Raw genomic sequence first — 12,105 nt, 5'->3', positions numbered from 1 at the left:
GGGAGCGAGAGAATTGTCGCGTAGGAAGTCAGGACGGAGGAGAGGAAGGAAGAGGAAGGAGGAGGAGGAGGAGGAGGAAGAAGTGGGTTCTGAAGGGAGCCTCCATTTTGGCTGGGTAGCCACTGAGAATATATACATATATATTCCTGCTGGACCGTTGTTGTATCTCGTCTGCCACTTGCTTCCCTCGTTCGTCACCAAGTGGGTTGCCTCTCTGAGCGGCGATCGCTCTGCTTATTCCATCCAGGAGCGGCTGCGGGAAAAGGATGGCGGCCGAGAGTCGGGAAGAAAAAGGTACGGAATGGGTCCCTTTCCTCCTCCTGTACCGCATGCTGCCATGGCAGCGGGGCTGCCCGTAAGAACGTGGGAAAGCGCGGTTAGCGGTGGGAGTGGCGCGCAGTCGGCCCACGACGGGCGGTCCTTGCCTGCCCTGAAGTAAAACCACGTCTTTCCCTCTTACGAAAAAGAGTCGGCCAGGGGGTTAAGAGTTAACGCTAATTACTGCTTTCCGTCTCCTGCAAGAGTCAAACTAAGGGAGGTTTTGGCCGTTTAACAGTGATCTTAAAGCTCAGGTCAGGAAACCAGATTGAAGACTGAAAAGAGTTTGATTTCATTGCATGGGATCTAGCCTGGGGCGAGCACGGATGGATTGCGAAAGAATTAATCTTTTCCCTTAAAAATATGTAGGACGTAATTTTCGTGAACCACTTTTATTGCCGCATTATTGATTCCGGTTTTTATTACCCGTTCGTATTTTGATAATCGCAATTCGCCCTCAAGGTGAGCCTGTCCTATTATCTAGGTGTGCAACTGAAGCTGAAATGATAAAGCCGTTATTTAAGGTTGATTTGGAACACAAGAATCTGAGTTTATACTTTGCATGTGCAGCTGCTGTGATATATTAGATTTTTGATTTCATATACAGCTTTTGGAGAAACTTCAAATGTTCACTCCATGTGTTAATGTTTAATAACTACATAGTAGGTAAGAGCTTACCTGAAACATAGGGAAAGACATCTCTATACTGCAAATAAGACTGGGGAGGCCCGGCTTGAAGACTAGCTCTGCCCACTTAAGCTCATGAGGTGATTTTCAGAGAATCACTCTTTCAACTCAGCCTCTTTCATAAGATTGTTGTGAGAATTAATGGACAGCTGCACTGAACTATTGCAGAAAAGGTGAGAGAAAAAGCATACCAAATAATAGGAATAAAATTAATATGCTTCTACATAAACTTAAGTCTCTCATATGCCTGTGTTTGAAGATCAGGATTAGTGGAAGAGTCAACATTTATTTCAATGATATTACAGAATTAGATAATACAGTATAGACTAGTTTTGCCCCATTTTATGACCTTTCTTGCCACTTTCTTGGTAAGTGAATCAATGCAGTTGATAAATTAGTAACTGTTGTTAAGTGAATCTGGTTTCCACATTGATTTTGCTTGTCAGAAAGTCACAAAGGGTGATCGCAACAACAGTCATTAATGTGAACCTGTTGCTAAGCATGTGAATTTTAATCACATGATTACGGGATGCTGCAAAGATTGTAACTGTGAAAAATGGTCATAAGTGACTTTTTAGTGCTGTTGTAACTTTGAATGGTCACTAAATGAACTGTTATAAGTCGAAGACTACCTGTAGTAGTTTTTTTGTGTGGTAAGGTTTTTTATTTTTTCATTTTCATAACATATAATCACATGTATACTATTACATAGCCAGCATCGTTTTGTATTATTAAATGTTTGCATCAATTCATCTTACCATTAACTCCCAAAACACAATTATTAGCTCTTTTGCTCTCCATACACCGTATTTGTCCTTATCCATCACTTTCTTCTCCCTCTCTCTCCTCCCCCTCTCTACTTCCTTTCTTCCCTCTGTCATTCTTCCCTACTCTACTTCCCCTTCCTCTCTCCTCCTCTCCCCCCTTTCCACTTCTCACTTCTCTCCTCCTCTTCCCCCCTCCTTGCCCACACTCCTATTACTCTCTTCTTCCCTTACCTCTCTCCTTTTTTCCCACTCTTCATCTCATTTACTTGGTGTATTTCAGCTTCTGAGCAAGCTCCATTTTATGTTGAGGGTATTTATAGTTCCTTTTCAAAAGATATATTTAATTTTAACATATATTCTCCTCCTTTCTTTAAAAAAATAGAACAAGAAAGTATACATATATAGTCATTGTGCTTTTAACCCCCTCTCCCAGAGCCTAATTTTGGTCGAGATGTAGACCTGGTTACAATTCCTAGCTATTCTCATCATTATCTTTATATAATTACACATCCTTACGCACCCCCAATTTGTGGTTCTGTCTTTAAATCTCAATAGTTTCCCATTGTAGATATATTCCATGTTCCCTCTCCATTTTTTATATCTTGGATTAGATTACCCTTAAATTGTCTATAAATGACAAATCTCGCTGTTCAATGTTCATTACAATTCCCTTAATCTATTAAGTACAATAACAAACAGTAAACATCTCACTTCATTCATCAACTTAAAAATTCTGTCTATATCCACATTCATATATTTTAACCCATGTTGTCATTTTCAGTCAATTTGCAACTCAGTTTAATTATCCTGTATAAAAGTGAATCACAAACCTCTGCTTTACAACCTCCCCATATCAGTTTCATATTTATCCATATTCCATATATTTTGGCCTTTTTAAATTATCTTTTCATTATTATGTCCTAGTAAGTCTTTTGTCCCACTTCTCTGTTCCTGTCTTCTCCCTTTTCTTTATTTTAACACCTCCACTGCCATCAATTTTCCCCAGGCCACCCTCACAAGAGTATTTTATATTTCTCTTTGTTGGGGCATAGTATTCTACATCAATTTTCCTTATGCCACTAACAACCTCCAAAACCACTTTTGTCTGCTTTTTATTCCCTTTTGTTGGGACACCTCCTCTTTTTACAGTTTTCCCTATACCACTGCCAAGACTGATGGAGTTTTTTGTCTGCTTTTTATTTCTCCCCCTTCGTTGTCTTGCCTCCCTTCTTCTTCTTTGAATTCTTCTTTAGATCTCTGATTTCCTGGGTTCAGAATTCTATTTAGGCTTGATTTTAATGATTTATACTTATTTTTGAATAATTTCACATAGTTCTACTAATTCCCAGTTTTCCATGATGTCCAGTTCCAAAGTTATAGTTAGTTATACAATTCTTGTTTCAGAGTTCTAATCCACCTTAAGTTTATCTACTTTAACTGCTATAGGGAAAAGCAGTGTGAGCCATCTTAGTCTTTTGTTCTTCCTTAATATCCAGTTCCAAGATTGCAGTTAGTTATACAAATCTTATTTCAAAATTCTGGTCCACCTTAAATTTAGTTAATCCAACTACTTTGAAACCAGAAGAGAAGCTGGCACCATCTTAATCTTTTGCAGAAGAGAAAAAAAAAGAAGAGAGAGGAGAAAAAAAACCTTCATATTTCCCAGGTCTTGAGTCCCATATTTATTCTTTGCTTTGCTAACTGCTCAAAATAAATCACTTGTAACAAGCTTGCAATCAGCCAGATGTTTCTCTTTGCCTCCTGCTTTTCCAAATTCTGATTTATGGCAGTTGGTTAATTAAAACTTCCCGCACAGTCAAGATTAGGTTACCCATTATCAGTGAATCATAATCAGTTTTTCTTGATTATATTAGCTGGAAGGAATTCAAACAAAGTAAAAGTAAACCCTTTGAGATTGGTTTCTATTTCAAATCCAAAACCAAATTTAGAGTTTATAATTGAGTGGGTTTGTCACTTCTCTGCTTTCTATCTTCCTGTCTGAAAGCGTTTCAAACAAAGACCTTCTGGAGGGGCTAGGGTTACAACCCTCTACCTTTCTTTCTTCCTTTTCTTTTGGAAAAAGAAAGTCCCGATCTGACCATCAATATTATTTATGTTCTCAAAATTTCTTCACCTTCTCCAGGTTTAATTTATGGCTGTGGGTTAGATAAATTTTCTTACCAGGTCTTTCATCTCTTTCACTCCCCTCCTGTTCCATTTGCTTTGACAAAAAGCCAGCATCTTGTCAGCTATGTTGAAGGCTGCCGCCCCGACTCTGATTTAACCACTTTAGGTTTAGGTTTAGGTTTATTTGGATTTATATGCCGCCCTTCTCCAAAGGACTCAGGGCGGTGTACAACATTAAAAACACACATCACAAAAGTTAAAAAAAGATTAAACCCAATTCCAAAAAGACCAAACCGATTTTTTTTTTAAAAAAAAGAAACAGTACATTTAAAATAAATTAACATTAACATTAACAGGCCAGGCCGGCTTGCTGGAAAAGCCAACTTTTTAGGGCGCGTCGGAAGGACCGGAGGTCAGGGATTATGCGGAGCTCCGGGGGCAGCTCATTCCAGAGGGAAGGTGCTCCCACAGAGAAGGCTCTCCCCCCTTGGGGTCACCAGCCGACACTGCTTGGCTGACGGCACCCTGAGGAGGCCAACTCTGTGGGATCATACTGGACGGTGGGAGGCTACTGGTGGCAGTAGGTGGTCTCGCAGGTACCCTGGGCCTAAGCCATGGAGCGCTTTAAAGGTCATAATTAATACCTTGAATCGCACCCGGAAAACAACCGGCAACCAGTGCAGGCCGCCTAAAAGGGGTGTGACATGGGAGCACCTAGGTACCCCCATGACAACCCGCGCGGCCGCATTCTGGACCAGCTGAAGCCTCCGGGTGCTCTTCCAAGGGCAGCCCCATGTAGAGAGCATTGCAGTAGTCCAGGCGAGAAAGGACGAGGGCATGAGTGACTGTGCACAGAGCATCCCGATCCAGGAAGGGGCGCAACTGGCGTACCAGGCGAACCTGGTAAAAGGCCCCCCTGGTCACGGCCGTCAGGTGTTCTTCTAAACTAAGCCGTGTATCCAGGAGGACTCCCAGATTGCGAGCCTTCTCTGAGGGGGCTAAAATTTCTCCCCCTATCATCAAAGATGGAACAAGATGTACAAATTGGGATGCCGGGAACCACAGCCACTCAGTCTTGGAGGGATTGAGCTTGAGTCTGTTCCTCCCCATCCAGATCCGCACAGCCTCCAGGCATCGGGACATCACATCAAGGGCATCGTTTGGTGGTTTGGGGTAGAGATGAAAAGTTGGGTATCATCAGCATATTGTTGATACCATACCCCAAAACCACGGATGATCTCACCCAGCGGTTTCATGTATATGTTGAACAGGAGGGGTGAGAGAACCGACCCCTGGGGCACCCCACAAGTGACGCGCCTGGGGATCGATCTCTGCCCTCCAGTCAACATAAACTGCGACCGATCCGACAGGTAGGAGAACCACCGTAAGACGGTGCCCCCCACTCCCAACCCCCCGAGTCGTTGCAGTAGGATACCATGGTCGATGGTATCGAAAGCCGCCGAGAGGTCTAATAGGACCAGGACAGAGGAACAGCCCCTGTCCCGGGCCCGCCAGAGATCATCGACCAACGCGACCAGTACCGTCTCTGTGCTGTACCCGGGCCTGAAACCCGACTGAAACGGATCCAGGTAGACAGCTTCATCCAGGTACTGGGGAAGCTGACGTGCTACCACACTCTCGACAACCTTCGCTACAAAGCGAAGGTTGGAGACCGGACGATAGTTGGCTAAAGAAGCTGGGTCCAAGGAAGGCTTCTTGAGGAGGGGCCTCACCACCGCCTCCTTCAAGGCGGTGGGAAAGAACCCCTCTCTCAATGAAGCGTTGGTAATCGCCTGGAGCCAGCCTCGTGTCACCTCCCGGGAAGCCGAAACTAACCAAGAGGGACACGGGTCCAGCACACAAGTGGCAGCACTGAGTCCCCCCATAATCCTGTCCATGCCTTCGGAGGTCACAGGGTCAAACCCATCCCAGATAGTCTCCTCAAGAATCATCCCTGTCGGCTCGCCCGAATCTACCCAGTCAGAGTCCAAGCCTGTCCGGATCTGAGTGATCAATTTATCAATTAATGAGATATTAACCATACAGCATAGTGCAAAAAAGAGTTTATCAGCTAAGTTTCATCCTACACTTAAACATTTAGTGGACAGCCAATCTTTTCCCCAAGTGATTTAAATTCTAGATACAATCTCAATCTTCCTTCTTTAAAAGTTATTAAATTATTCACTGAAGGCCAGCCAGCATTTTTAAATTTCCTGGAATACTACTCACTGTAAAGCTAGAAAGGATGATACTTATCTTTCTGTGAATCTGTCTTTACTGCCTCTAGGACATTAATTTTATGAATTGTAGATTAACGTGTTGTGGTAATAGTCACATCTTTTGCATTTGAATGTATGTGCTGGCAAGGGGAGCTTTGTCTGGTGTTAGTAGGTAAAAGTCAATAGATGCTTCTATTTATCCTACTTTTAAAATAGAAAGATAATGATTCACCAAAGTAAAAATATGACCATTATATTAAACTTCCAAATCTTGCTAGTGATCAAATTAAGGTAAAGGTTATTCAAATTTCAGATTTAATTTCTATCAGCTTCTATTTTTGCAATCTGTGCCATATTTAGCAGAAGCAATAATGATGTTCATTGTAGATCATATTCTGTTTGCCTTTTTGAGTGATTGCTGATTTTCCTAATTTCACAACTAACATTAGCATTAGAAGAACAAGGCAGGATGATAAGAATGCAAGAGCTCAACAAATCAATTATCTTCAACAAACCATACTTAGATTTTTTTTTCAATGCTTTTTTAAGCTCAACACAGGAGGTTACATGAGGGTGCACAGAGTACATCCAGAGCTTAACAAGCCATCCCAAACAACACTGTAATAGTAATCTTCATTTTATACAGTCTTAACAGCTTCAGCAATATTTGCATATGAGGCATATCTTTTAATATCTGAAAAATAAAGTACAGGTAATCCTTGATTTACAACAGTTGCTTAGTGACCATTTGGAGTTACAACGCCACTGAAAAAAGTGATGTTATGACCATTTTTCACACTTATGACCATTGCAGCATCCCTATGGTCATGTGATTTACATTCAGATGCTTGGTAACTGGTTCATATTTATGACGATTTCATATTCTAGGATCATATGATCACCTTTTTTGACTTTCTCACAAGCAAAGTCAGTGAGGAAGGAAGCCAGATTCACTTAACAACTGTGTTATTAATTTAACAGCTACAGTGATTCACTAACTGGCAAGAAATCATAACATCGGCCAAAACCCACTTAACAAATTTCTCAGCAACATAAATTTTGGACATAGGTTGATGACTACCTATATACCATAAGATGTTAGTTAGTCTATGTGATGAACTGATAGTTCTTTAAATAGTTCTTTAAAAGTAATTAACAGTAGTAACTTACCACACAGGTGTACAGCTGGAAGCATTCTTTTTTATTGGGCCATGTACCTCAATGTTCTTTTCCTTTCAACAATCTCTCACATCACCTCATCCAGTCAAACCAATAGCAGCAGAGATATAACTGCTCTCTGCTTCTCTACCAGCTAGGGTGGACAGAGCTTGAAAACAACCCAGTCACAAGCCACAAAATAGCAGCTTAGTTGCAATCCTCAGAACAGTCAGAGCATTCAATATGATTGTGTTTGAAACAACCAGGTTTTGTTTCACTTCAAAACAAAAATTATTGAACCACAGGTGTTTGGTTTCATGGCTAGAATACTGGAAATGTTTAAGATCAGAGGGTTTCATGATCAAAACATTTCGCATAATACTACTACTACTAGTAGTAGTACTACTACTAATAATAATAATAGTTCATTGACATTGCAATACCTGGTGATGCACAAATTGAAGATAAACAGCAAAAAAAAAAAAATATCACAAAATACTGCGACTTGCAAATTGAGGTTGAGCAACTGTGGAAAAAGAAATCATGTGTTGTCCCAATTGTAATTGGAGCCCTTGGAGCAATACCTAAAGGGCTACCTCACTATTTGAAAATTCTAAATTTATCTGACTTGAACATTCTGACTCTACAAAAAAACACCCTACTTGGAACCGCTTTTTTCCTCCGATGTTACCTTAACAGTTTCTAGGTCCTTGGTTAGGACTTGAGCTGTTAGGCTACCAACCAGCCCCAAAGGCTGTGAATCTCACCAAAGATTAACCACATAATAATAATAGTAATAGTCAATTTACAAATGGTCACATTGCTTGGATCCTCATATATACTATGCTGATACATTATGATGTCCTAGCTTCTAGAACTTAATTCATATGAAGCCAATACCAGCTAAAGAACTGGCAGTTGTAATTTCACAGTTTTAAATAATAATAATAGTAATAGTAATAATAGTAGTAGTAGAAAAATAAAAAAGTATTGTTCATTGACATTGCAATATCTGGTGATGCACGAATTGAAGATAAACAGCAAGAAAAAATCACAAAATACCGGGGCTTGCAAAGTGAGGTTAAGCGACTGTGGAAAAAGAAATCATGTGTTATCCCAATTGTAATTGGAGCCCTTGGAGCAATACCTAAAGGGCTACGTCGCTGTTCGGAAATTCTAAATTTATCTGACTTCAACATTCTTACTCTACAAAAAAACCACCCTACTTGGAACAACTTATATCCTCCGAAGTTACCTTAACAGTTCCTAGGTCCTTGGTTAGGACGCGAGCTATTGAGCTACCAACCAGCCCCAAAGGCTGTGAATCTCACCAAAGATTAACATAATAATTATAATTATAATTATAGGATTATAGCTATTAGAGACCTCTAAACTACCTAAAAGATAATGGAGGTTTTTTTTTCTAAACTAAGGACCTCTTTATTTTTAACTAATGCACCCCAAACCAGAAAAGGCTGAGAAAAACATTCATTTATATTTTCATTTATTTAAATAATCACATTGATTAGTTATCTTAACTTCCCCCTACAATTTTATTGCTACCTTATGCTGTGTTCTGGGCGGGTATAGATTATGGGTTTTGTTTTGTTTTTCTAAACATTCAAGTCAATGTTGACAATGACAAATACCTGGATAAGTCCCTGTAGTTTTCTTTGCAAGATTTGGTACTGGTTTGCTATAAATAATTGTCAGCTATTAGTATAGAAACTTATTAAATCAGTTCAGCAATGGAAATGGCAGAATTTTCATACTTTTAAAAAATTGTTCTTGCAAATCAGATTATTTTTTACCACTAACTGAGATACTGAACTAAATCATGGCTTGTTTTAATTGGTTTATTAAGTAAACTCCAGTGACTAAAACCTCACATTAATGTCCAAGGGTGCTTTTTTTCAAGAGGCAACTGGACTTTCTTGTTTTCCTTTGAAGACATTTCACTTCACATCCAAGACATTTCTTCAGCTCTGACTGGATGATGGGAAATGGAAGGATTTATATTCCTTGCAGGCACCTCGTCATTTGCATTATTTTAGAGCCTTCTTGGAACTTTTGAAAGGATTGTCTAAGGAGATTCTCAGTCATCCAGATCATGTTGTCCCAAAGATGCTTTTTCAGGAGGCTATTGAACTTTGTTTTTCTTTGAAGATGTTTTGCTTCTCATCGAAGAAGCTTCTGAAACACTGACTGGATGGTGCTGGATCTCGTCCTAATGGGTTTGTTCAGGACAAGATTCAGAAGTCCATCTGCATTTAAAAGATGAAGGCCACTCTTTTGAAGACAGTGAACTCCACATTCTCAATAAGGGTGGAGATAGTATCCTTGCATTGGTTGACACTGTCCGTGCTCTGATTGGACTGATTACTAATTAATTAACCCCCTATATAACCCGCCTCCATGAGTGGTCCACCCAGTTTCTGACTCAATCCACTCTGGGACGGTCGTGTTATCCATTCCATCTCTGATCTATATTGCTACGATTAATCTGAATAATTCTGGAAACTCCTGTTTGCATTGACTCTGAGTACTGTCAGATCCAGGACTCTAAAGCCTGGCTGCCGGCAAGACTGCCATCTACAGGCTCGTGTGCGCGCAGCTCTCCCTCAGTCTGACAGGGAGTTAATTCTTCCGCACGCTGATTGAAATGCCTCATAGAAAAACGAACTGCTGCTGCAGCTGAGGCGATTGTCTCCTTGGCCTTAGCAGCCTCCGGAGTTGGGGAAGGAACCCTCTTGCCAAGCGGTGGCAGGGTAGCACAGGTTAAACGCACCTCCACTTCCCGGCACATAGCGAGGCTTTGGAGGAGGCGTGGAAGTGTGGCGCGAGGTAGGAGGCCGCAGAGCCACGAGAAACTGCTAAGACAGCAGGCAGACAGGCGCTGAAGCACTGAGAGCAGCAGTGCGGCCCATGGACTGACAAGCCCAGCGCGGGAGGCTTAAAAAGGCGCGAACATCATTTTGGAAGGTGGGCGGAGCCCCACTGTGGCAGCCATTTTGTGCTTATCCTCCCTGTTTCTCCACATGGCCGACAGCAATGTGGTGGATCTGGGGAGCCCAGAGGCCAGCAGAAGCGCGATGGAACCTGTCTCCTTGCAGTGGCCCAAACTGCTCTTTCCCCCTCCAGGCTTGCTACCTCCCAGGGGACCACCAGTACCAACAAGTTCCTCTGGCAGCAAGGGGTCAAAGACCAAAAAGTCCCATAAGGCCTCATCCAAAAGCAAGCACTCAGAGGCCCCAGCGATTCCTGCCCACCACCCAGACAAGGAAGCAAGGGCTCTTAGTCAACCAGCCTCGCTTCCACTCCAACTGGGGATGTGTCAGGGCCCATTCATAGAGTCCTATATTGCTCATCAATACATCAGGGCTTTGGGACAATTCTGACACTTGTTGGCAAAGTAGCAGTGCAGAATCCACCTTCACCCCTACAGCAGCTAGCCTATGTCCAGAAGGGACCGTGACCCCCTTGGCGACCTTGTACACCCCATTGTACCAACTATGCTGTCAGGGTTCCAAGACATTATAGTGGAGGCTATGAGGCAGGGCATCGCGGCAGGGTTGAAGGAAAAGGCCGCAGACCCACAGATGGGACTTCCTCAGACAATATTATTTAACAGACTTGGATAATTGAGAATCTCCATAGACATTTAACTACCTCACATTAATCTTTTAATCAGTTTCCAAGTCACTATGTTGGGGTTAATATTACAGGGTAAGTCAAAGTCAAAATAAGAATGAAGAAAGCAAAAAAAAAAAGGAAAAATGGAAGAGAAAGAAAAATGAGAAAGAAAAATATTAGAAAGAAAAAAATTAAACAAATAGCTTCTTACAATCTTCCTAGAAATTATAAAATACGTATTTTGACTTGCCTCTTTAAAGATACAACATATTGATTTTTCTATAGTCTATCCTGTCTAATCAAAAATAATGAATGGCAAGTTCATTTTTACACAAGTCCGTAAGAGGATTGCAATCAACAAAAAATATAGATAATTTATCTATTTCAGCAAAATCTGTCATCTTCACCAAGTATTCCTCCAAAGTGGGCAGTATTGAATCTTTACATTTCTACATACAGCAGTCTCGTTGCAATCATATACTGAAATAATTTTTCCTGTTTATCCATTAATTCTAAATGGAAAAGTTCTGTCTTCATTGATCTTTAAAATATTGATTTTTAAAATATTCTGTATTAAAACATACTATTTGGATCCTTTTTTGGGTTTTATACATGTTCACCAACATTAAAAAAAACCACTTTCATGTTCACATTTCAAACATTAAGTGGGTTTACACATTCCAGATAATTTATCTGGTACCATGTGCAAACAGTACATCAATAATAAATTTCAACCTTCTAACCAAATATTTTAACCACATGGTGTTATAATGAATTCTTAGCCCACTTTATCATATATTATTTAATCTGTTTTTCTTGTTTCAAATTTCAGTGAAAGTTTATAAATGCTAGCAAATACGTATTTATGTTGTGATTGTATTTCAAATTCTGACTTACCCTAAATCTATAAATTTATCCCTTTTAAATTTCTGAGATAAGTAAATGAGAGAATCATTGACAATTATATTCTCCTGCTATTAATTGTTCTCTTGATTTGATTTCAACTTCCTCTTGATAATTTTCCTCGTATGTCAATCATTTGTCTTTATTTGCCATTTTCTGTTCTATAATATGCTTCTTGAGCTGAGATGCACAAAAGTGTTTTGTGGCAATTTTTTGCATTCTTTTCAGGCTATTTGGTGCCATACATGGTCAGATAAATCTTAATTAACATAATGAAGTTGTTAGTTATTTTG

The 12,105-nt window shown here is 40.5% G+C and overlaps 1 protein-coding gene across 2 annotated transcripts in view; it reads left to right on the top strand.

Moving 5' to 3' along the window:
* Nucleotides 1-12,105, top strand: part of YTHDC1 (YTH N6-methyladenosine RNA binding protein C1) — a 36,925-nt gene continuing 24,820 nt past the window's right edge. For both annotated transcript variants that reach the window (XM_081933444.1, XM_081933443.1), the window contains exon 1: nt 1-294. In XM_081933444.1, coding sequence (XP_081789570.1) covers nt 267-294 — 28 coding nt within the window. In that variant the 5' untranslated portion in view covers nt 1-266. The remainder of the gene's footprint in view (nt 295-12,105) is intronic.

The sequence above is a fragment of the Natrix helvetica genome, assembly GCF_964273705.1.
Source record: "Natrix helvetica genome assembly, chromosome: Z".
Lineage (NCBI taxonomy): Eukaryota > Metazoa > Chordata > Lepidosauria > Squamata > Natricidae > Natrix > Natrix helvetica.
The sequence above is the reverse complement of the archived record's forward strand: the minus strand, read 5'-3'. Positions and strand labels throughout refer to the sequence as shown.